The sequence below is a fragment of the Pinus tabuliformis genome, chromosome 1_2 (genome assembly GCF_031772625.1).
Source record: "Pinus tabuliformis cultivar Carrire ecotype Pingquan chromosome 1_2, CPIR1, whole genome shotgun sequence".
Taxonomy (NCBI): domain Eukaryota; kingdom Viridiplantae; phylum Streptophyta; class Pinopsida; order Pinales; family Pinaceae; genus Pinus; species Pinus tabuliformis.
This window is the reverse complement of record NC_142298.1, coordinates 504961877-504989145: the sequence shown is the minus strand read 5'-3', so window position 1 is coordinate 504989145 and position 27269 is coordinate 504961877. Positions and strand designations below refer to the sequence as shown.

The window sequence follows — 27269 nt, the reverse complement described above, 5'->3', positions numbered from 1 at the left end:
GTTTTTATACACACTCTAAGGTAGGGCGCCCTCCCCAAGAGGGGTCATGGGCCCACTAATCTAGGTCTTCTCTAACCACCCAGATATAATATAGTAATGAGTTTGACTAGGTCAACTTTTAAGCCAAAACCTTAAACACACTCAAAGTACCCCTGTCACCCCTCCTCCCAGTCCCCATGCCCCCATCACATCCACCCTCCCTATTTGTGCCCCCGCTCCCCTCCCATCTGTCATCATCTGAATACTTCACTCCCTTCTCACTCAACTCGTGGGTGCAATCCTCAGCAGGTTAGGACACTTGGCGCGGAGGACAAGTTAAGTGTGGGAATTCTGCATGTCGTTCCTCATATCCAGGTTTGTAGCATGAACATTCAAGTTATCACTATGTGAAATTCCTCAAAGATGGAGCCACATTTACTTTCCCTCGTATGGATCAGATGGTTCGCTCGCGTGAAGGTGAAATAGCCTATGGCAAAAGTCATTTCACTCACCAGGGCAATCATCACTAAGCATTGGGATCCTGGAGGTAAGCTTGTCATCTTTTAAAATCACACAAGACTTCTATTCAAAAAGCTCTATAAATTGTTGAAGAATGGTTTAGCCTCTGCAATAGGGATGTGTCTGACTCTGTCCAGAGGGTCGCTGGAGAGAGGACTCTTTGGCAGAGCGGGGGTTGTTAGTGGATAATTTTGGTTATTGAAGGTATCCCCTTCCCTCAGTGTGGAACAATGTTTTAAAACCCAGCTGACTTGAACCGGAAACCGGTCAAACTGGCTGGTTCATTTAGCCAGCCAAGTCAAACTGACAGATAAATTAGGTTTAACCCACCTCCTCGCCCAAAAATCACATAAATCGTGCTAACCATCCAGTTTATGACAGAACCGACCGGTTTATGGTCAAACCTGTCGATTCACTGCGAAGGCCCCTAAGGACCCACACAACACACTTTCGAAAGGTTCCAAGGTGTTTTGGAGGGAAAATAAGGGTTGTTTCCCTCCACCAAACCCTCTCCAAGCCTTTAAAATGAACTTACCCCTCTCATTTGTCTCACACATCTCATTTGGAGTTTTTGTGAGTTTGATTGGGAGCTTGGAGAGTGTTGAGTTTTAGCTAGAGTAGTGGAACAGCAGAGAGTTTGAGCTAAGTAGTAGTCATCATGCCTCCAAAAGCCAAGGATACTGCATGGGCTCATTGTAATATGATTGATCGCAAAATGAACTGCAAATATTGCCAAAAATCTATTGAAGGAGGGGGTATTAACAGGTTCAAGCAACACTTCGCTGGGATAGGATGTCGTGTAAAGCCGTGTGGAGCACCAAATGAAGTAATAGGGCATATTAGGGCATAATACCTTCAGAAGTTTGAGACTCAAGTCACTGAACCAATAGAGAAGTTTGTGACTCACGCAGTTGCAAAGTTTGGGAGTTGAGACTCAACCGAGTTTGATCATGATGACTCTGAGAAGTTTCAAGTGATAATGTTGATCACTGATATCATATATGTAGACTTGTAGAAGGCCAGTGGCCCCATAGTTTGTAGGCTTTGTTTTTGCACTCTATAGGCCATTTAGAGCCTCATTGATTATATATTGTGTGGCCGATATGTATTGAACTTGGTGCCATTTTGATATATTCACCTTTCCATAGTATATACTATATCTATGAGCAAACTTTGCATATTTTGTGTCTATTGGTTAGGAATCATGGTTTTATATCTTAAAAATAGTTTCTTCATTAAAAATTAATTATTTCATGTGTTTTTCTTAACCCAGTTCATTGAGATCTAACAAGTCCTACTTTGACCGGTTCTGGTTTGAAACCTAGTTTAAGTGCACTGGTCCGGTCACCGGTTCCAATTTTTAGAACTATGGTCTGGAGAATGTCATTTTCTTGTTATTGTGGTCGAGCGAGTAGAGTCAAGTGTTGGTGAGGGTCAATTGCACACTGTTGAGTCCCATTCAAATAGCTCATGCTACTGTGTGATCAATTTGGGTTTTGTTGGGTTCTCCGTTCATCCTCGTCATTTGGAGCACTGGGAAAGCTCCCAAAACCTCACTGTGAACCATCCCTCGAAGTCAATTTCCATTGTGCACCATTTTCTTCTCAACGATATCCACTTCTTCAACGATATGGGCTTCTTCTCTTTCTGTTTTGTTATTGTCCCTTTTGATCTTAGGACAATCTCTTTTGTAGTGCTCATATTCTTAACGCCCATAACATTGAAGCTTAACCATGTCCCTTTTCTTTTATTTTTGAGAACCAAACTTTCCACCCTTTCTCCTTGTCATTGTAGCATAAGCTTGATTTTGCTCACCTACTCCTACATCAAATTTGGTTTAGTCTAGATTCTTCAATCTTGCACACTGACCATAGATCCTGGGATGGAGTAGTAAAGTTACCCCGCTCCTCTGGTAGTGCATTTAATACAATTGCGGTAATTTCTTTATCAAACATGACTCCTCCCAGATCTTGATATTGATCTTTGATTTCAGATATCCTCATAAAGTATGAGGCTATTCCAACTTCCCTTTACATCTTCAGCTTGTAGAGTTATTGCCTTAATGAGATAACTTCTCCAACAATGCTTACAGAATACAACTCTACCAATTTGTCATAGATTTATTTTGAAGTTTCAAGCTTAGATACATATGGGATGAGGGGATCCTTGATGGGATTTATGAGAATCATTTGAGCCCTTACTTCCCCTTTCATATACTTTGCAAGAGCTTGAGCATCTTCCTTTCCTGGTTTAGTGATAGATCCTTTAACATGTTCCATAACCTCATTTTCAATGAGATTTAGATTTGTCCTTTTCTTCCATGCAAGATAGTTTGAAGTCCCAACCAATTTGTTGCTTTCCTTGCCAAAAGACATTTTGACAGATTCAGATGTGGACATAAATATATACTTACTTGATAGGATGCTCCTTCTTGCTACTTCTTTGATGTTGATGATGATATAGAGAATAGAAAATTTCTCCTTGATGAAGATAGTTTTCTTCAATAATGATCCTTGATCCCACAAAGAGGGAGATCCCTTGGATCCTTTGATGGTGGAGTCTTTGTTGATGAAGATCAATGATGACTTCTTGATGATGTCTTCAATGGTAAGGATCTTGCTTCAATGAGAGAGAGATCGCCTTAGAATTTTGATGACAACGTCTTTTGATCTAGCTTCCTTTGGATGAATACTTTTCAAGATACTTCGAATTCAAAATGATTGAGAACGGATCCCAATAATGCTCCTTTGGATGAATAGTTTTCAAGATAATTCGAATTCAAAATGATTGAGAGCGGATCCCAGTAATGCTTCTTTGATTGATGATGATATGATCTTGATCTTGAAGTGCTTCTCTTGGATGAATAAACTTCAAGCTTACCTTGATTCGTAGATCTCTTCAACTTGAGTAGATGTAGGGTTTTGGCCTTCTTTTCTTGATGATGATCCCAAGACTTATTTTAGTGTAGATTTCTTCTTTGATCTAGGGTTATGAGGCTTCCTTTGTAGATCTTGACCTCAAGATGATCTTCTCTTTGATGCCTTCCTTGAGTTTTGATCCTTGAGTGTCCCTTGATAAGATGCCCTTCTTTGAGTTAGTCACCTTAGCTCCGATACCATATTGAGAAATCTAGGGCATTAAGTTTAAGTGATTTCTCTTCATTAGATAACAGTCTGTGAATAAATTTTACTTTATTAGGATCTTCTTTTACTTAAGTTATTAGTGTTCTTCTTCATCAAACAACCACCAATGCATAAACCATAAAGAGACGAGACACAAAATGTAGGCTATCAGCTAGGGCCAAAAACTCTCCCACTTGAGAGGAAAACCCGAACAAATTCTTCTTATAGAGACTTCAATTGATGAATACCAAGACCAAGACCCTTGACCTATTTGCCACTCCAAGACCAAGACACAAAGCTTCCTCTTCCTTCTTGAGTCAACGAAAGTCAAACTCCTTGTTCACGGCTACCTCGGCTTCCTCTTCTCTATTTCATACCTGCAATTTCTCGGCCCTAATTCAGAAACCCTTAGCACATGAGAATGATCAACTTTGGCTCTTGATTATCCTCGCTCTAGAAGGAGACTTCTTCTTGACACTTCGGCTTGAGACCTTCCTTGTTCTTCACCCAAAAACTGTCTTCACAATGTGACTCTGGTAACTTGCTCTTCCTGCAGTAGACAACCACAGATTCTCACACGTGTGTAGTGTACCTGGCCCAAAACAGACCTAGAAATAGCACCAAAGACTTCGCTCTTCTTTTTCCCTTTCTTCGCTGGTTATGAGGCTCCTTTTCAATGATTCTCGCACTTCTGCTAATTTCAGACCATGACCAAATTGCATGTCTGAAATGAGGCCGAACTGCCTATTTATAGTTGTTGCCCATGATAATAAGCCGACATGACATGTATGAGAACCGACGTGTCCTTTGGTGAGAATCTTTTGTTCTATCTTGAACCCGACTTGTAGGAGGTGTCTTTCCTTGGTCTTGGAGGGCCTTATTATACATTTAATGACTCGTACAAAAATGTAACATGCCCAAGAAGGGTCCTTCATACATGACATTGACTCAAATTGACTTTTATGACTAGATGACATGACCTAAAGGTTCACAATGGGAACCTTAACTAAAATAAATTCCTTGATCATGAAACCCATGATTCAAGTACTACAAAAATAATTTTATTTTCTTCTTTTCATCAATTACATAAAATCACAATTACACGTCATTATGAAGACCGAATCTAGTTACACTTTTCAACAGCATCGACCTCAACCGACCAGCTGACTTTGATGACTAGTCTGCTTATTTTGTTTCTTTTTAATGAAGAATTTTAAATGTATTTTGTTACTTCGGCAGTTCTGTAAAGTCTACTCTAGTAAATATGTAATCGCTCAGTCACATTTTGCAATTTTGAGAGGAAAATGGGCTTGGACAGTCAGTCTACAGGCAATGATGCCCATTGATGGCAATGTATATGAAATGTAAATCTCCCATTCTTTTTGCTGTGACCGGGCGCGGATTAATACAAATATATTACTCTTTCTTGTTAAAAAAAATATATCAGTTACTCAATGTCAATATAAAGAAAGTGCAGTCATATAAGCATTAATATGAACACAACATACCAGTCTTGTCCAGATCTTGAGAAATATGAGTCCCAACGCCCAATCTTGATAAAGAAGGAACACAGGACTTTCATTGATGGGTACACGCAAAGGCACTATCACCAATAGCTCAAATAATAGTCCAATAAGAACAGGGATAACAAAGATCTAGAACACAAGTAGAGAGAGCATTATCAATCAGCAATAGCAGACAGCTATTATACTTTCAGCATACTAAAATAAGAAAATGTAAACCATAGCCAGCCATCTTACCCACAAAGACAACAGAATGAAGCTTTTGACAACAATCATGGACCACATTAAAACTTGGTTAACAAGATATTTCAAGTTATGTGACTTTAGATAATCAACAGCATATCCAATTCCAGCTACAACAGCCCAAATTATATAGCATCCAATGTTGAAGGCGTAAAGATCTGAAATCAAATATCACGAAAGAGCAACAAGTTATTGAAAACGATTTATCAATATCAGCCATAGACATAAGAAATTTATTAAAATATCTTCCAATTCTTTTACCATTGCATTTGATCCCATGTGTAATAGGAAACCGGGGAATGGAAGCAAACAATGCCCGGCCGAGAGAAACAGGTACCACCACTAAGGCTGAGTTGAAGGAAAGTAAAGTGAGCCATGCCCAAAATAACAGTAACACAATGCGTAGAACAAACATGTACCTGCCATGACGAGCATGCATTACACACTGACAATGAAAAAGTAAAATTGACTATAAATGCATGCTGATGTAATTATCATAAATGCATGATCACAAATTATTAAGCTTTAGTAAACTATTTTGGCTATTATAATGACAAAGGACATGATATGGCAAGCCACTCTGGGAAACAAACAATTCATTAGCACCTTGAAAACAAGAGTCTCCATCATACTTAAAAAATTAGAAAAGGAGTTCCAACGAAAAGGGCACCAAAGATCCCAATCCCCCAACGACAGCAGCAGAGAAAGGAAGGATCTATCACATCAACCTCAGATCTTACAAGCCAAAACCAACTGCTGGATTAACAAAACATGTGGTTCAGATAATGCCTCACAAGTGTTACCCATGTTGGATTATTCACAACACACACACACACCCATGTTAAGGAAATACATTTTCATTGTGGAACAAATGCCCGCCATAGGGATATGCCATTGTAATAAGAAATCTTGTAATGGAAAGACACCAAACAGATAACCATTACAATCCAGAGAGGGTCCACAAGTCATAACACAAACTATCAATGCTGTTAATACTGAAGTGAGAGAATGCTAGCACACCAACTCAGCGACTCGCAACCCGAAGCCAATTTCGGGTCTTGCAAAGCTTTTGCTGCAGCTATTACCTCACAAATCACCTCCTTCTCACAATTAGTATCCATGTAGGATTATTCTCACACACACACACACATGGCAAGAAATAACATTATTCATATGGAATTAAATCTCATCATAGGAATATGCCACCATAGCTTGTAAATTGTGAATCAACATCACGTAAAGTGGTGAAGAGAAGCATAAAGAAGCCATTTGTAAAAAGTTAAAAACCCAAGATCATGAAGAGCTCCTCTATGGGTCAGCATTTAAAATTTGTCTAATTACAATTTATTGCAATCTTTGCTAGATTTGGCCCAGTTTCTACAACAGTATACTTGTCTTTTTCACTATCTCAATACTTGGATGGATAGATTACCATATTTTATGGATCCAGGCCTTAAACTTTTTATGTAGTATGCAGCTTTTTTTCTATATATTTGTAATATAAAGCTGTATGGTTCAGCCACAGCCTCTTTCCAATACAATATTACATTTTTGTTGAACAAAAATTCCAGTGCCTGTTTATGTGCCTATTTTTCAACTTACAGCATTCAAATCAAACAATGAGAGCATTCAAATTTCACGTGTATGCATAAATCTTTCAGACATACTGGACAAAATCACTACTTTTCTGCTGCTGGTCTGGTTTCCCTAGCAGCACTCTAGGGAAGCAGATATTTAACATGCAGAGAGTTTTCTAGAAAGGACCTTCAAGGATACAAAGTTTGTATTTGTGTAGCAAACAACAAAGAATTACATAACAACATTGCAAAAGTTAATAAATAAAGCTGAATAAAATGACATAAATGAAAACTAAAGGACTTGAAAAGTGTTTGACGGACTGACACAGCCTCATATGTTTCAAGAAAATAATAGTTAAATCATCTAATGGGATGTATCAAATATAGAGAAGAAAATGCGTACTCTTCAGACTCTGCCGAGTTGTCCCCCTCAAACTCTTCAGCACCTTCCACACTTGATGCAGAATTTTCACGCACTATCCTGTTGTCATTCCCAACTGCTGGAAGAGCTAACCTGTTCTGGTTCAGCTCTTGGGCAACACCACGATGAATATCATGCAATCTTTCTTGTCTTCCATGCTCAGCAATCTCAGTGCCTTGTCCATTGTTATCCTCAGGGTTTGGTAATAAAAAGTCAGTCAAACCAAGGGCCCATCCAACTACTGTAAACCAGTGGAATAGTATTTTCTTGATTGTTGCACGTGGCCTAAAATGCTCAATAGCAAATGGAATACAAATTTGAAACAGAAGCATGTCTGCAGGGATCTCAGTAAATGGATCTGAAACTCTGCAATGTAGATGAGATTCTAAGGTCAAAAAAAATCCTAGCATAAGAACTATTATAACAAACAAGCACAAAAGCACACTGGAAATATAACTTACGATATATCTAGAGGGAAAATTGAAGGTGCAAAATACATTGCAACCTTGACTGGCAAAAATACGAGCATTACAATCAAGCTTCCATAAACAACAACAGATAGCAGGACACGCCGCGCATGCTTATGTATTGGGTCATCAATGAGATCACGGAAGGGATTATAATTTGGATCAGCAGGATCCCTGAGAAAGTACAAAACTCCGGGACGAAGAACCTGATACCCAAAACATTTCAGTGCTTAAGTTTCACACATTATAACAACACATAAGGCAAATTTTTGAGAACGTATTAAACAGTATCAACAGAACTTAGTAAAGTTAGCCAAACATCACCAATGTAAAGCATGTTACAAAAAAGTAAACCTTGATGGGGTGGAAAGAGCATACCCCTCGCAAAAGGCTAACAAAGATGCTTATCTGTAACATGTATACAATCCCCACAAGCCAATGTAACAAAGAGCTTGTTAGTGGTGAAGACCAGAAGAAAGCCACCCGCTGAGCAATTGTTGTTCCAAGCATACTGATAGTACAAACATCCAGCCACCATCCACACAATAAAGGGAAAACCCCCAGCTCAATCACTAAAAGGAAAGCAACCTTCACCATTGTCATGAAATAGTTTACACCAGACAAAAACTGTCTGGCAAGAGAAGGAATAGCCTCTGCTATAGAGGCAACTCCATAGATCCGACCCTCAGCCAAAGGTTCTCCCCTGTTATAGCGGATCAAAGCTATAAGTCCAAAATAACAAAAAACCAGACCAAATATAACCATGTAACCTACAGCAAGAGTAGCCATATCAGAAAGCTGCAAGGCAGCAACGCCTGCTACTGTTAACAGATCTATAGGACTTTCATTTGTAAGAATATTTGAAGCCGCATCTGAATGGGTCACATTTGGTATTAGATGCTCTGCACGTGCCTCTCCGGCCTGACTGAATACGAAGTCTGTTCGAGTTTCTGTTGATAAATTTGCAACAGAGTTCAATGTATTCTGCACCGTCATATTAGTTAAAGCCAATGCTGAGTCCAAGGGAGAAATGCCTGCTGTAAGTAATGTACTAGTACTTGTTACCACAAGTCGAGAGAGTATGAAAAGGACTATCCGCCCTAAGGTGAAGGGAAGGAAAATCACGACACCGAGAAAAATTGCATTGCTGGCCAAAACCTGCAAGAAAGCTAACTCATTACATGCATGTCTTGTAAAACAGCAACATAAAATCAAAATGATTAATTCTTGCACAGGTGCAATATGAACGAAAACCTATATTGTATGACAATGCACAGTCTACAAACACAAGAATGGAAGAGTTGAAGAGAGAAATAACAGAGAGAATGACCTATTTCAAAGCTATTTCATCCGGAAAAAACATGAAAAGATACTGGTTTTCTCAGCTGTGGCAAATATTCTTATATTACTTAATAAAAATGTTAACATTTTATCTTTACTAGCTTCTAGTAGACTATTTATCATTCTTCAAATGAAATAGCGAAGGCCAGAAAAAGGAGTAAATATATATAAAAGTGTTCAACACAACTGAGGCTCAACCATCAGAATTCATCTTTAGAAAAATGGCAATAACTCACCGTAATGGCATTTTCAACCAAATGAAATACAGGCCCTTGCATCCCAACAAGTTCATCAAACGGCACATCTTCTGCACCATCTGCATCATCAACACCATCAAAAATTTGTTCGACATGTGCTTCAAGACGTGCAGCCTGGATTTCCAAACGAGCAGCTACATTCTCAGCATTTCTCCTTATCAATTGCCCTGCACCAACAATACCTTGACCAGCATCACCATTTCCACCACCAATATTAGCTCTATTCCCTTGCCCAGGTAACCGCCTCCCTGCCCGTCCCCCATGTTGTCTGTCAATGCCATCATCTTCTCTCTCTGCATCCTGTCCTCTAAGTTCTCGAAGATGCCTGAAATAATCTCTCAAAGAGGTGGCACCGAGAAAGATAAAAACAATACCAGCAGAAAGAAGCAAACCATGTAAACAGTCTGTGAGCAAAAGGGTAGGCGAAAGACGACTTAAGAAAAGTTTTTGGGCCTCCACAAAACTTCGCACAAATGTCAACCGCCATATCCAAAATGTTGTGAATGGTATAATTAGGAACCATACAGAGATTACAAATGCAAGCCGCAAAAAGAAGTGCAAACTGCGACATGTTTTCATTGCTATCCCAACCAAAAACTCCCGAAAAGGCAATCTGGTTGGAGCATTTTCAGCATAAACAGGAGAGAAAGAAAAGGAATGTTTGCACACCTGCATCCAAAGAGTTTAGTCATGTAAATCAGAATATCTCTTCAAAAACTTGAGCCTAGTTCACTAAAACATTGGTACATCATTATGCACTGAATAATGCTAGTAATTTATTCATGAACATGTCACTCAAGCACTACCCTTTGCTAGAAACCTATGTGTCTATGTAAAATGATCCCAATGAGTCCACGACTGAAAATATGTGTTGCCCTTTTGTCATGAAAAGAAAAACAGTTGAATTATATTTACAAAGATGTTATAAATTCAGAAGACTGACCATCCCAAAAAGGTAGCTAACAGCAGGCCCAAATATTCATATAATTATAACCTCATTGACAAAAAAACTTCTGCTACATAATCACAAACTTTTGGACCCAAGCCAATAGAAAAAGTTATTTGTACCAAACTGACTCCAACAAATACCCAGAACCAATAAGTGATGTAAAAAGCAAACAAACAAGTGTCTCATAGCCAAATCCATCAATGAACACACGTCATGCCTGTTGCACATTAGCCTTTCATTGATTAACCTGCCTTACTGCAATTGGTGTCTTCAGCTTTGGCCTGAAGATGGACACCCTTTGCGCCTGATATATTCTTAGTTTTTACCTCTCCCAGCCCCTTTCCCGTGACTAGCCCACTCACACTCAAGCTATATAATATTAAGAGACTAGGTGTACTGTTCCCTACCAATTAATTGCCCAAGGGAGGACAAAGTATCCTATCCAACCCCATAGGCTATAGTCAATGATAAAGGGGAAACCCCATTATCCAATGATTTTGGGCAACATTGGGTAAATTGGGGTAATTGGGGCAAAACTTGCAAAGGAAGCCAGATTTGGGCTATGTGGAGGGTATCTTGTATCCTCTCAAATTAAATTAAAGTGAAGAGAACCCAAAGGGAGTCTATAAATATTAAATAAGAGAGAGAAGAATCATTATTCGCATCATGGTTGATTGGATATTTCTGTTTTGTGAGCTGAGGCTCTGAGGGTTTTAAGACCCCCTTTTTCTTTTATTGGTTTCGGTGGTACTGATCTCACACTAGCCATCCCCTTTCTTTCTTTCTATTCTGTTTGGCATATTTTTTCTGAGGCATCTTTCCTCTGGTTTGGCAAGAGATGGAACCAGAAACAGAGTTGACGCCAGTAGATATCACTGAACCAGGCAGCAAGAAGCGGAAGGGAGCTCCTCCAAACAAGAATAAACGTAGCGGCAGGAAAACAATGGTATTCTGTTCCAATGATGGAGACAATGTTGGTTCAGCAGTCCCTGATAGGAAGAAAGTAAAAGATGTACTTATGACATTTGATGCTCTGTGCCAAAACTTCATGGTAGAGGATGAAGCTAGCAAGGCAAGCACAGGTAGTGGTGGTGGCGTGAAAAAAGCTAATTTGAAGTCAGGGGCAGCAATGTTTTTTTTACAGGAAAGACCAAATGACTAAGCAAGGGCCGAGATGTCCCATATTGATTACGAACAGAGTGAAAAACTCCCTGGGCCCACCTACTCCTAGAGCCTAATCAATACAGGCTAGAGCATGAATCCAAAGACTCGAACCTGGGTGGATGGGCTGGCAAGCCACAATCCCAACCGCTTGAGCTAAGAACCATTGGCAAAGTCAGGGACAACAATGTTAGATAAAGGGCTGTGGCTTAATTGGGACAGAAAGATAGTAGGGATTGTTCCAGGAGTCCAATCTGCTGATCACTTTTCTTTTGACTGGAGATGTGTATACTTGGCTTGCATGGTCAGGTGCAAGCTGGAATAAATTATACTGGTGCAAACAACAGTGAGTGGAATGATCCAGTTGCTTTCGGTATTATTGCATCTAGTGGTTATGAAGATGATAGGGATCATAGTGACATGAAAAATAATTCTGAAGTTGGCATTTTGTGAAGATGGACAAAATAATGCCCAAAAGGATTTTCATGGGGAATCAGATAGCAGCCTACAAGCTTATGAGCTTGGTACAAAATGCAAGAACATTGGGACTGACATAGGCACGTTCACAAAAATCCCCAAAGATTGGAGAGCCCACCTCCTAGTAGAATTCTCCAAAAATAAGTTTGTCTGTGAATTGATGGACAGCCTCATCCAAGATGACAGGTATAGGGTAGAAGATGAGGTCATTTTCTATAAAGACCAGATATATTTGGTCCCTGAATCTACACTCAAGGAGAGGTTCGTTAGGGACGTAAATGACATACCGAGGTCATGGATGGGCATTGTTTGGAGCACTTGCCTCAATATAAGAAACATTCGACTTTGAATGTGGAGCTTGATTTTTGTGGAAGCAGGTTGGAGACTGATGTGAATGGCCAGATAAAATTGCAGAAGAAGATTTTCCTGTAGATATTATGGAACAGAGATTAGGGGCGTGGTCCATTCATGGTAGTCCTATTAAGGGAGAAAGTCTAGGTCATATTGACTGTAAGAGACATCTTGAAAAGCATGCAAAGGCATGGTAAACAGCAATACAGCAATGGAAAGATCAACGATATTCTAACAAATGTGATTGTGGTTAATAAACAGTTTTCTGGACCCTTGGTCAACTTGACAACCAATTGGAATTCTGCCATAAATGTTATAAACAGATTTGATGAACCACTTCTGATCACCTGGAATGGGTTTCAGAATCGAAGAAATTCCTGGCAGGATGGTTTGTCTAGGACCACTTGTCCTATTCTTGTAAAATGTAACTGGAGCTATATTTTCAGGCCAAGGATCAGGTTGGCAGCTTCTTTTACTTCCCTTCCCTTCACTTTCAGAGGGCAGTAGGAGGGTCTGAAAAAGTTATTATGAACCATCACCCAGTGATTCCTGTACCCTTTGGAACTCCTGGGAGATTTCACAACCCTTATTGATGACTGGTATACAAGGAATCACAAAGATTTGTGAGCAGCCCTTGATGCTGGCAAGGACTGTGAAATGCCTAATGGAGTTCTTTTAAGAGTAAAGGTCCCTACCATTACAATAAGTCAGTCCCTGCTGGTATTGCATAAAAAACATTCAATGTTCAGCCTGGGAATACCTATCATATGAAGGTACATAATGATGGGAATTCAACTTCTCTAAACTTCAAAATTCAGAATCATGAATTCTTGTCTGCGGAAAGTTGAAACAGAAGGATCGTATACATCACAGCAAAATTCTATGAACTTGGATGTCATGGAAGCAAGGCAGGCAGAATGCAAGGATTGGGCACAGGTGCATAAGCTAAAGTCTGCCCTTGATGAGCACAGTTTGGAATTGCGGGTCAAAGCAGCCAATGAAGCTGAGGCAGTCTGCCAACAGAGACTTGCTGTTGCTGAAGCTGAGATAGCTGACACAAGGCAAAAGCTTGATGCTGCAGAGAGGGACATATTGGAGTTCACTGAAGCTCTGAAAGCTAAAAATGAAGAAGGAGAAGCCTATATAGCTGAAATTGAGACTATTGGGCAAGCATATGAAGATATGCAAACTCAAAATCAACGATTACTTCAGCAGATAACAGAGAGAGATGATTACAATATCAGGCTTGTATCAGAGAGTGTGAAGGCAAAGCAGGTTCAAAGTTCTCTTCTTATGGAGAAAAAGGAGACAGCAAAGCAATTGCAGCAGGCTGGTGCTTCAGCTGAGATGTATAAACAGAAGATTATGCGTCTTGAAGAACAGGTGAGGGTTCACTTGGATCAAATTGGAAAGGTTACTGAAGATGGTCAACAGTATGCACTTACTCTGGATAGTACAAAACGAAAATTGGTAGTTGTAGAGAGAGTCACAATTTCTCAAGGCTTGTCTTGAGGCTGTGCAAAAAGTGGCTGAACAGTGCAAACACACAATTGCTGATCTGCAAATAGAGTTGAAGAATGAGAAGTCGTCATTCTTGAAAGCATGGGACAAATTTTGCAGGACCCAAACTTGCAACTGCTTGAGGACAAGCAATGTCAGAAAGGGGGACTATAATGTTCCCTACTAATTAATTGCCCAAGGAAGGACGAAGTAGCCTATCCAACCCCATAGGCTATAGTCAATGATAAAGGGGAAAACCCATTATCCAATGCATTTGGGCAACATTGGGTAAATTGGGTAATTGGGGCAAAACTTGTGAAGGAATCCAGATTTGGGGCTAAGTGGAGGGTAACTTGTAACCCCTCAAATTAAAAGAAGAAGAAGAGACCCCAAAGGAGGTCTACAAATAAGAGAAGAGAATCATTATTCTCATCATAGTTGATTGGATACTTCTGCTTTGTGAACTGAGGCTCTGAGGGTTTTAAGACCCCTTTTACCTTGATTGGTTTCAATGGTGCTAATCCCACCCTGGCCAATCCCCCTTCTTGCTTTCTATTCTGTTTGGCATGTTTTTCTGAGGCATCTTTCCTCTAGTTTGGGAAGCAAAGGAAGGTTTTTGTGGATTATTTGATCTAGAAAGCAAACTTTGTGGACAATTCTAGGGCAGCAAAGCCCTCAACCAAGCAACAGATAGCCTATCCTATGGCACCAAAGCCCTCAACCAAGCAACAGACAGCCTATCCTGTGGCACTGAAGCCTATCTGAGCCTATTCTAGGAAAGCGAAGCCCATCTGAGCAAACAGGCAGCTCACTTTATGACACCAGGGTCCACTTGTGCCAGTTCTAGAGCAGTGAGGCCCCTGAGGCCACCCGAGTGTGAGAAAACTCTCTTCCGGTAGCATAACACCTCTAGAACCTCAAATAGGGCAACGGTCTCACCTTCAGAGCATTTTTGTGGCTGCCTGGACATTAAGCCATACTTCTGGGGATTTTAACTAGTTCTGGTCAAGACCTATCTCTGTCGCAGCAAGTTTCCTGTAGCATATCAGGGTAGCAAACGACTGTCTCAAATTAGTTGAAGGAGTGGCTCATATCTTCCAAGGAAACCTGCAGATTAAGGGACTGATCTGGGCAACATCAAGCATGTGGCAGTTGTTGGAAATACTGAAAGGGGGTGAATCAATATTTCTTAGCAATTAGCACTTTTTAATCTTTTCCAAAGCATTAGTTAATCTTCAGTTATTATTATAGTTCTTCTTCAGATAATCATAAGCAATAATCAACAGTAAACAACACCATACAACAATGCAGAAAGATAAAACAGTGGACATAGAGTTTTTTAGGTGGAACCCCCCCCCCGGGTTAAAAACCACCACCTAACGCTTCTTGGTAATTGTCTTCTCCTCTTTAAAAGAAAACTGATTACATCAAATTTTCAGCTACAACAAAAGGAGGCTCCAACCTCCTAATTCAAGGCTACAACCTGTAGGACACTACTAGACCCTAGTAGCTTGTTGCAACTGGAAGGACGACCCAACGCCCTATAAGTCAAGCCACAATTTTACAAGTGCCCCAACACTCTGTTTAGCAGCTGCTGTTGGAAAGGATGCTTTGTTGCCCTGTAGTTTATCAGCCCCAATGCCCTATGCAAGCTATGACCTGCCCTAGCACCACCCTCCCGCCCTGAAGTGTTTTCAGGCCACAACCTGAAGGGGATTCCAATCACCTGCCTTTCACCACCCTACCGCCCTAAAGAGCTGAAAGATCACGTTTCACAATTTCCAGACTGGATCGCCCTGTGCTCTGAATCAATATAGGAAAACTATAAAGAAGATGTTGTATATTTGTCAAATCTTGGTAGCCACTTACCACCACACAATCAAACTGATCACTGCACAATGTTGCACATCAAACCCGCTGCTCAAATGCACATCACTGTCACTACTCAATCGCACAATATTGAGTGTCATTGCTCGCATAGGCCACTATATATCATAATTGAACCACTACACTACTCATCATCAAGAACTCACAATGTTGGCTGCCATTGCAAGTCGAATGAATAAACATCAAGGCACGTATGTTGCTACCACGGTGTACCAGGTTGCACACAATGTTGCAACCATCTGGTACTGCTATCAAATAATGGCACAAACAAAGGTGCCTCAGGTCATCCCTATGACCTGCAATCATTGCTCTCAAACACTGTCCTTGGAGAGCTACCAGCATATGTGTAATCATTGTTGCTCAGTTGGTCAAGCCTTGCTATCCATTCTTACTTCAATATGTTGTACAACTGGATGAAATTGCGTTCAACACTTGCTGCCCTGCAAGATTATAATTCCGTAACTATACACAAACCTTAGGTCATACTATAAGACAAACCCTAGGTCATCACTGCCATATGCCTATGTCCCTTAATCTATGAGTCAAGGTCAATGTCTTATCTAGGTGTCAAGAACACCTAGAACCAATATTGTCATCTTGTGTCTTAGTCAAAGTCATGACACTTGTCAACTTAATGCAAACTTACTGTCCCAAATCATGTGTCATAGTTGAGTCTTATTCAAGGAATTAAGTCAAGTTTAAGGTGTTACCTGGAATATGGATATTACTTTCATATCACTATAAGGTCAAAGTCAGACATCATAAAAATCTCACTAAGTTAATCACTACTTTAAGGTATCAAGCAACTGTCAAGGTCATGTGAATGTATTAAGTCAAAGTCAAATTCAAACATTTCATCGTAGAATGTTTACTATGTCAAGGATTAATGTACAATCATCATTCTCTCAAGGATCACTACCACTAAAAATTCAAACATTGCTATAAGATCAAAGCATAAAGTCAAGGTCAATACATCATGTCCATAGATGAGTTACACTATATAGAATCATTGTTTTTACTTCATAATCACGGTATTGTCAATAGTCATAGTCAAGGTTAAGACACTTGTCAAATAGATGTAACGTCACTGTTACAAATTTAGGGTCAAGTCAATAGGTCATGTAAGTGTCAAGGTCAAGATGTAATGTCAATGTCAATGTGTCACTGTCAAATTGTTGTCAAGGTCTTGTTGTAGCACAGTTGAGGTCACAGTCAACAAATCAAGGTCTTGTTAAGGTCAAATTCCAAAACATTGTCAAAGTAATAGTCAATTGTTGTCATTGTTGAAGATGAGTCAAAGCCAGCAATAGACTTGCTATAGATTATCTTCTCAAGAACTCTATAGTCACATTAAAAAGGAATACACAGTCACATAAACTTGTTTAATTATCATGTTGTCCATATCAAGAGTTGCCAAAGTAAGTCAAGGTCAAGCTTTAATTGAGGTCCATCAACGTTGACCTTATCAAACACAAAAATAGTCCTGCGATTGCCTTGAAAAGGAGAGGCCGAAGTTTCTTTGAGGCAGGGCAGAGGTTAGTTAGCACAAAGGCATGACCTGTAATCAAGCCCTAGTTGTAGAGATACAAGAGACTTTCCAGGAATAGGAGTGCCAACAGATTTGTTCTTAATCAAACAAGAGTACTTCAAGAGAAGGCTGAGAGGTTTATTACCACAAGGATATAACACAAACGCCACAGAACTTCAAGCCCTAGCCGCAGAATTATTCCACAGAAGAATATCCAACAAATATAAAACAAACCAATCAGAAAGACTTAACTCAAGGCCGACAAAAAAGGAAGGTAACTCACTTTTCTACAATTGTTGCCTTAAAAAGGGTCAGGTCATAACCAAGCAGGTCTTATCAGGAGACTTTGCTCATCTTCTTGCAACACAAAAATGCCCAATTGAAACCCAAACTAAATAAAACCCTTGTCACCAAACCCTTCCTTCTGAACCTTTTTGTTGCTTGTGCATAGGTCGAATCATTTCAGAGCAAAGGTAGATGAGATAATGTGTTGAGTTGTTATGATTTGGAGAGGTGATGGATCTTCTTTTATAGGCCTATGTAGGGGCTTCTAAAGATGGACGTTGAATGACATAGAAGGGATTTTAGGAGTAAATTTTGATGACTTAGGATATTTTTTTAAAAGGTATTCAAAGTAATGTATGTCTTAAGGTCAAAGTAAGGAGAGTCACTAACAATTCAATGAATGAATGAGGATTTCATAATAATGGTGAAGGGTGCATTTTATAAGGGTGGGTTTAATACTTTGTTTTAAGGTAATTTTTCACTAAATTACCCTTTTATTAATATTGTTTTAAGGATCATGCTTTTTTGTTAAAAATATTTTCAATTTTAAATCAATGATTGATTTAGTGCATTTGGTCCTACCAAGGTTGTGAAGTCAGTGATTGGTTTATTGCCTTTGGTTCTTGAAGTTATTCAACTTATACACAATGAGATTGTGGTGATAATTATTGTCATATATTGACAACCGTAGGTGAATAAGGTGTCATGTTACTACCCCTAGGGGTTTTAGCCCACAAAATTGTGTCTTTAACTACAAACTCAATTTTCTCTCAAACTAGGAGGAACCGTGTGGCATACCACATATCAATAGAGACATCTCTTCGAGGAAAATCTAGTGACTTAGATCTCCAACCCAAAATCAATGGTTTGACTCTTCAAAATCCCTCGACAAAGTCGGGGTACATCATCAGTACAAGGAGACCAAACCCTAGGACTTGGGTTTTCAACCATCCAATAGTGGAGCTACGAACTTGATGTAATCCGACAATTATTAAGAAGCTTTCATTAACCATTTGACATCAATGATTGGTGTTTTTAGTCAAAGTCAAACCCAGTCAACTCCATGGGTTGACATCAATGACAGTACCATCCAACAGCAGCAATGGACCAGTGAGGAAGCAGCAAAGTTGGCTGATTTCTGAGGCTAATTAAAAGGTTAGGATCAGATTAGTAGTTTAGAAAGATTACTGGTAATTTAGCAACTGTTGTGTACCTCAATTGTAATGTGAAGCTTGGAAAGATTGTGGGTTAAACCCAATATGTATGGGGTGTTGATTTTTGTAGCATTGGACAAGTGTTCTAGTCTCAAACTTTGCAAAGAGGCTAAAACACATGAGAGCTCTAGAACCCATAAATCGTTTCTGGAAATTCCACCTAGAGACGGCTCAATTAAATTAATTGATCGATAATTAAAAATGCCTAAGCCTAACTTAGGGAAATCGATTAATTAATGGGAACTAATTGAGCAAGGTGAGATTTCTCTAGAAACTCACATGGATCGACCTGAAGATGATCTTAGCCATTGATGAGGACCTAATCATGGTCGTTGGTGAGCCAACGAGAGATTATAAGAGGAGGTCGACGGGGTTGGAGCTAAACACACATGAGAGAGAAGCCAGTAGTGTAAGTTCCTTGGTAGATCAAGCTATCTAGCTTCAGAGGTCGAGCAAAGGAAAAGAGTTCGAGCCAGAAGGGAAGCAAAGGGACAGAGACAGTGATTCTGAAGGAAGTTTCTAGTTTTGAAAAGTCAAGGGAGGAGGCCGATTTATTTCTCCAAGAGGTTGCACAGGGACTGCGCAGTAGCCTCAACAAGGGAGTTCGATTTAGCTGAGCAGGAGGAGGATTCAGTTACCAAAGGTCATAATAATTTTCTAGAGGGTCGGGAATTCATCCTAGAGCATAAGCAATCAGTCAGAGGTAGATTTGAGGCAAATCTAGGTTGAGCATGTGACTGATTGCGCAAAAGTTGTGCAGAGGGGTCTTTGTTAGCCAGTTCGAGTGGGCAGACTAAGCCGGGATTGCTTGTTGAGGAAGGTAAATTTCCCTCAGTTGATTTTGCCAGTATTTCTCTCAGATCAGATTTCCAATTTTGGGCATCCTGATTGTATTCAAAATTTCATTGTTGCATATAATAATAAAACCCTCATCTACTACACCAGTTTTCTCGCATTACGTTTTTTCGAGGACATTTGTCCAAAAATAACCGTCTCATAATTTTTTGTGTGTGCTCTATATTTCTCAATTTCCAATTTATTTTCACAACGTTCTTATTGTGAAGAAATTGCAGTGTGATTAATTCTCTATTTTGTCGTAACAAAATAAACTGCATAATTTTATAAGTTAGAAGAATTAATTCCAGTTGTTGCATTTCAAGCGAATTTTCACACGGTATCAAAGTATATTTGATCAGACATGAAGCTCTTAGGCGAAAGGAGGAAATCATCCAGATTCAGAGGGAGTTTGGCAACTCGATTTCCAAGTCTATGTAGGGCCTTGCCAGGCAGTGCGAATTACTAGACAAGGGTTCGATTTCCAGAGGCAATGGCCGAAAAAGTTTGAATTTGTCCAAAAGTGATTAAAGCAGTGTTCCACGGGGACGCGTCCCCCAAGGTCGGGTGCGTGCACCCCTCGCACCCCACGCACCCGGGACGGGGGGACATCTAGGAAAACGTTTCCCCACGTCCCCCTTTTGGGGAGACGCAGGAGGGGACGTTTCCCCAATGTGGGGGATGCGACTCCCCAAAAGGCGTCCCCCCTCAAAATGGGCTATGCATCCCCCCTTAAATTTGCTTGTAGACAATGATTTATGACAAGGAAAACGTAGTATTTGACCATATTTCCCTACTAATGCTATGTTATTCATGGTAATGTTAAATTCTTAAAGTAAAAGTGACATTCTCATTATCTTTCATTTTCATCCTTTTACTTAAATTTTTAACATTACCATGAAATGACTCAAGATGTTTGAGAGTGGTTCTGACCTCATTGGATTTCATATGGAGAAAGTAGAATTTTAGATCTCACTCAAAATCCAACAGACTTAACAGTTTTTCAGGAATTCAGGATTCGATGGAGTGCAATGTTTCCATTGCATTTTGTCATGTACAAGGGTATGGAATTGGTATTTAATCAAGAGCACCAAGCCCTCTATGTACTTTAGAGTGACTTTTAGACTCATCACTCCATTGTTTTTGAGTTTTAATTATATCAATTTACTATTCCAGTCTTCAGATCAATTTTTCAGGAATTCAAGATTCGATGGAGTGCAATGTTTCCATTGCATTTTGTCATGTACAAAGGTATGGAATTAGTATTTAATCAAGAGCACCAAGCCCTCTGTGTACTTTAGAGTGACTTTTAGACTCATCACTCCATTGTTTTTGAGTTTTAGTTATATCAATTTACTATTCCAGTCTTTAGATTTCAGTATCTATTATAGTCTATTTTACTTAGTACTAATTAGATTCTAGAATGATAAATGATGAATTTTAATTTTAAATCAATTTAGAATCTAGAATGATGAATGATGAATTTAATTTTTAAATCAATGTAGATTCGAGAATGGTGAATAATGAATACTGAATATGGATCAGAGTATTTCATTATTGAATCTCATGGTTTATGGATGAATCATGTATGTATTAGTAAGGATGATGAGTATGGATCAATGTATTTCATTATTTAATTCAATTATGTATATATCATTCTATTTATGCTTTCATTATTGAATATGAATTTGAAATATATATATATATATATATATCTATTAAAAAGGAAAAAAAATTATATACCTCGACGTCCCCTCGTCCCCCCTAAATTTCCCTAAAATTTGAGGGTACTCCCACACGTCCCCCTTGTGCGTCTCCCCGCACCTGCGTCTCCCCGTCCCGGAGACTTGGTGGAACATTGGATTAAAGCAGAGGCAGTAGGTGAGCAAATTAGTACTTTTCGTATTGCAAATTCTTGATCTAGGCGTAGTTATTTTTGCAGTGGTTTTGCAGTAGGAGAATCAGCGTCAAGGAGAAAGAGAAATAGCACAAAGAGCGATTTTTCTCAAAGTGTTTCCAGATTCAATTTTCTGGAGGAAATCTATGATTTCCAATTGCAGGTGGCAGTAACAGCTAGCAAGATTGTGCATTCCAAGAGGGAGTGCGAGTAGCAAAGCCACGGCCAAGCAAGAAAGGAGGAGATTCCTGTTTATTTTTCCAACTGTGAGTTTTGCAGAAATGGCATCAACAAAACTTCACGATCAAGACAAGTTAGATGGTGCACCCAACTACATTATTTGGAAGGCCAGAATGTCATTCCTACTAGATGAGTTTGGTCTAAAGATGTACATAGAACGTGCCATAGTCGTACCTACAGATCTGCGACAGTTAGAGAACTACAAGGAGATGGCCAAGGCAAAGTGGTTGATCCTTTATGGAGTTCGGAATCATATAGTCTCAACTTAGCAGCGAAGAATATAGCCAAAGAAATGTGGGATGCTCTTGGAGAACTATACCATAATCCTTCCGAGAATCGGAAGATGATCCTAAAGGAGAAGCTTGAAGCACAAGGATGCACAAGAGAGGAGTTACCCTCTACCTTACTAGATTCAAGATATCCGTAATGAACTTTTTGTCATAGGAGAGACGACACAAGAAGTTGAACTAGTGTGTGTAGCCATCAATGGTTTCACCGAGGAGTGGACTACTTTTGTCTAAGGCATAACTAGATGAGATCAGCGACCTAAATGGGATCGATTGTGGGTAGACTATGCGCAGGAGGAGATGTGACTTGCTCTAGTCAAGAGTAGTCTCAATTGCAACAGCAAAGGATCGAAAGGTGTGAAGGAGAGAAGAAGAAGGACCTGTTGAAGATAAAATCAAAGGGAAGGCAAAGAAAGGTCCCAGTCAGGGACAACGCTCATAGGGAGGAGAGAAGAAGGACCTGTTGAAGGTCAAATGCTTCAGGAATGGTGACTTTGGTCACTATAGTACCCAATGTCCTCTGAAGAAGGACAAGAAGAAGTAGGAATAGGCAGTAGCTTCGGCAGAGATTGATTAGTTGTCCTCCAAACTGCAGGAAGATTTCATTAAATGCAGCTATGCCTCCAAGAGAGATGTGGGGAGACGTTGAGCTCTAGACTCCAGAGTTACGCAGAGTTGGGCAAGATCCCTTGAGGGTAGCATCAAACAAGTGTTTCCTCTTGGATCATTACCCTTGCTACAGGGGCCCACAGTATTCAGTAGCAGATAGATCAGTGTCAGTTGGCACAGCTAGTTCTTGAGGGACAGTTGCAGTACTAGTTGCAGTCAAATGTTGAAGAGCACAATGCAGTCGCAGTGCAGACAGACTCAGTGGATAGTGCAGAGCCTAGTAGCAATCAGTGACTCAAGAGACAGTTGTAGTCCATAAATATAGTTGATTTGGACTTTTAGTTCTCAGTAGCAACAACAACGGCAGAGTTGGCAGCAGTACAAGGTGTATAGTGCAGTGTTAGCCAATGTTTTAAAAAACAGTCAATCCAGACCAAGCCAAGGCCTGGCCGAGTCAGCTCAGTGGAGGAAACGGCCCAGCTAGCTAGTTTGTTACCAAGTCGGCCGAGCCAGTCACCGACTCGGTTGGCTTGGTAACAAACCGGTCGGTTCGGCCAGCCACGCACACACATGACCAGCGAGTTTTTTTGGGGGGAATATTGGACCCCGCAGTCATTTCTAATTTGCTTTAGGGTGTTTTTGAGGTCCATTTACCTCTCCCAACCCTATAAAAGCTACCCAACCTCTCATTTCCTCACAGCAATCTCATTGCATTTGTGTGGGAATTTGTGAGGAGTTTGTGAAGAGTTGCAGAGCTTGTTTTTGGAGCAGCAATGAGGAGTCTTGGACAAGCATTGGAGCACCAATGAGGAGCTTCTTGGGCAGCCATTGGAGCAGCATTGAGGAGTTGGTTTGTTGGAGAAGCCTTGAGGAGGCGGTTTGTGCCTAGAGGTGTTTTTTTCATTCTAAAATCTGTTTTTGCTTGTTTTTTTCTTTTTGCAAATCTTGAAATTGAAAAGAGTCTTTTTTGTAAAAGAAATGAACATTGAAGCAATGTTATTTTTTTTGTTTTCATTTTCAGATTTTTTTCCTTTCATTTCCAAGTCAAAAAATGGTTCCTAGAGTGAAAGATGTGCTTGGGCATATGCTGAAATGATTGATAATCAAATGCATTGCAAATTTTGCCATAGAAAAATTAAGGAGGGTGGGGGGGCATTCATAGGCTAAAACAACACTTGGCTGGTATTAGAGGCCAAATTACTCCATGTGAAGCACCATCAGAACAAATTGGGGAGATTAGGAAGGAGTTGCTAAATAACTTTGAGAAGTTTGAGCAAGAAAAAACTAGGCAAAAAGAAATAGAGGCTGAAATTGGGAGGAAGGGGAGTATACAACAAATAATGGTTGCCAACCCCCATTTTGATTTTGAGGGCTCTTCATCTAGCATCCAACCCCTTCCGCTATGTTCCTCCCTCTTTGGAGTCTATGCAAGAAAAGGGTAAGGGTAAAATGAAAAAGAGGGGTGATATCAAAATTTATTTCACACCCTCCTCTCCCTCAGATGCACATGGTCCGCAAGCTAGTAGAAGTCATATGCAGTCCACTTTAGATGACCATTGGAAGAAAGAATTGAGAGAGGTTGCCTGTGATTAAATAGCTAGATGGTGGTATGATTGTGATATCCCCTTCAATGCTTCTCGTTCACCATATTATGAGCCTATGTTTGATGCCATATTTGCTGCTAGAAAGGGCTTCAAAGGCCCTACTATGCATGAGTTAAGGGGGTCTCTTTTGCGAAAAGAAATTTCCTCCATTGATGAGTATTTGAAATATTTCAAAAGCTCATGGGCCAAAAAAGGGTGTACCATCATGTCATATGGATGGACTGATCAAAGGAACCATACCATCATAAACTTTATTATCTTTTGCCCACAGGGAACCATGTTTCTAAAATCAGTTGATGCATCTGATAGGGTGAAAGATGCACAATTGTTGTTTCAGTTGTTGGATGAGGTTGTTGAGGAGGTGGGGGTGGCTAATGTTGTTCAAATCATCACAGATAATGCCTCTAACTATGTTCTTGTTGGTAAATTGTTAGAGGAAAAACAAAAAACCATCTTTTGGACCCCATGTGTTGCACATTGCATAGACCTCATGCTTGAGGATATTGGCAAATTAGATTGGGTCAAGAACACTGTAGAGCATGCCAAAAGCATAACAAAATGTATCTATAATCATTCATGGATTTTGAGCCTGATGAGGAAACACACAGGGGGCAGGGATATTATTAGGCCTGCCATCACTAGATTTGCAACTCATTTTTTGACATTGCAATCTATGCTTTCCCAACATAGAAACTTGCAAAAGTTGTTTTCCAGTGATGAATGGAATGAAAGCCATTGGTCTCACAAACAGGATGGCAAAGATTTGAAAAAGAAAGTTAATGAAGAAATATTTTGGAAAAGGGCAGTAGAGATTGTGAAGGTTGCTGAGCCACTGGTTAAGGTGTTGCGGTTGGTGGATGGGGAAAAATTGGCTATGGGCTTCATTTATGAGGCTATGGTTCAAGCAAAAGAGCAAATAAAGGCAGCATACAAGGATAGAGTGGCTAAGTATGGGCCCATTTGGGCAATCGTTGAGTAAAAATGGAACAATCAACTCCATCGCCCTATACATGCAGCTGGGTTTTTTCTGAACCCAAGGTATCATTATAAAGCTCTGGAGGCAGGAGCTTTGACTGGGGAGGTTAGAGATGGATTGATTGACTACATTGATCGCATGGTCCCTATGGAGAGTGATCAGTTGGAGATACAACGACATATCACTTCTTTCAATAGAGACATAGTTACGTTTGGCAAGAACCTAACAAGGATTGCAAGGGAAGTAGATGAGCCAGGTAAACAAACAATTTCAATTTTCAAATTCTTATTTTGTTAAATTGTTTATAATTTCAAAGTTGGATATAATTTGTTGAGCTAACTCATTACACAACTATGTTTTTTGCAGCACAATGGTGGGAGGCATTTGGTAGCGATTGTCCTCAATTGTAGAAGTTTGCAATTCGTATTTTGAGTCAAACTTGCAGTGCTACTAGGTGTGAGCACAATTGGTTTGTCTTTGAGAGGATTCACACGAAGAAGAGAAACTGTTTGGATCAAAAACGATTAAATGATCTAGTTTATGTCCAATACAACCTCCGACTCAGATGCAACAAATTGTTGAACGAAAGACCTTATTCAAATCCCATTGTGTTGGAAGATATTGATCCAACATCATATTGGGTAGTGGAGAGTCATCCAGTAGAGTTTGATTCTGATGAGGATATCGGTCTTGATTTGGATTTACAAACGGAGGCATCAATTGAATAGAATGTTCAATTGAATGCAGATCCACTTGTACCAGCCTCATGCCTAGCCCCAAGTCCTTCAATTGCAGGAGCTTCCTCTACTCAGCCACGACGGAAGCGCATATCTAGTCTATCTCAGCGTGCAGCTGTTGCGCGGCCTGCTAGTGCTACCACTTCTACAGTTGCAGTTGGAGATGATGATGAGGAGGAGCCATGGGTTTCCATGTTTGACTCTGATTCAGAGTTTGAGCCAGATGATGGTGGCTCCTCTAGCAGTAGCCAGTAGTATTAGTGACTAGTGATGTTTCACAATTTACTTTTGTTGTAAAGGCCATTTATAGCCTCCTTGTTTATATTTTTTGTTTTGATCTCTATATCATCATTCATGTATGTATTGGACAGTGCGCTGGGTGCCATTTTGATATAATGGATATATTCATAAGCCTACTTTGATCATATGTTGTCTCTCTCTATATTCTAAATCTTTGTGTTTGGAAACATGAATGAAAATCTTTAAAATTATGTTTTTTATAAATAAATAAAATATTTATTGTATTTTTTACAACGACCGAGTCATTGAAGTCAAACTGGCCAAGTCGATACCGAGTCGGAGTCGGAGTCGGAGCCGACCCTCGGTCGTTTCCTAACGGAAGTCGAAGTTTTAAAACATTGGTGTCAATAGTAGCACAGATGCAGGTATGGTTCAGCAACAGTGTGGCAAATGAATCAGAGTTATGCAGTGGTTGGTGGGCAGTGGTCGTTAGTCCCAGTTGTCAACCATCAACAACCTGTATGGTAGGTGATGTTCCGAGATGGAGAGAACACCTTCCATGCTAAGAGGGAGTGTTGATTTGTGTAGCATTGGACAGGTGTTCTAGTCTCAAACTTTGTGGAGAGGCTAAAACAAATGAGAGCTCCAGAAACCATAAATCATTTCTAGAAATTCCACCTAGAGACAGCTCAATTAAATTAATTGATCAATAATTAAAAATGCCTAAGTATAACTTCGGGAAATCGATTAATTAATGGGAATTTATTGAGAAAGGTGATATTTCTCTAGAAACTCACATGGATCAACCCAGGGATGATCTTAGTTGTTGATGAGGACTTAATCATGGTCATTGGTGAGCCAATAAGAAATTATAAGAGGAGGTCGATGGTGTTGGAGTTAGACACACATGAGAGAGAAGCCAGTCGTGTGAGTTCCTTGGCAGTTCAAGCTATCTAGCTTTAGAGGTCGAGCAGAGGAAGAGAGTTCGAGCCACAAGGCACACAGTGGGGCAGAGACAGTGATTTTGAAGAAAGTTTCCAATTC

At 39.9% G+C, this 27269-nt stretch overlaps 1 protein-coding gene across 1 annotated transcript in view; it reads right to left on the bottom strand.

Annotated features, from left to right (window-relative positions):
* CER9 (RING/U-box superfamily protein) overlaps positions 1-27269 on the bottom strand; it is a 49109-nt gene that overhangs the window by 1494 nt on the left and 20346 nt on the right. The window contains exons 2-8 of the mRNA XM_089395470.1: positions 9429-10118; positions 8230-9009; positions 7846-8057; positions 7367-7750; positions 5648-5805; positions 5381-5544; positions 5129-5275 (exon numbers count right to left, since the gene is read on the bottom strand). Coding sequence (XP_089251596.1) covers positions 5129-5275; positions 5381-5544; positions 5648-5805; positions 7367-7750; positions 7846-8057; positions 8230-9009; positions 9429-10118 — 2535 coding nt within the window. The remainder of the gene's footprint in view (positions 1-5128; positions 5276-5380; positions 5545-5647; positions 5806-7366; positions 7751-7845; positions 8058-8229; positions 9010-9428; positions 10119-27269) is intronic.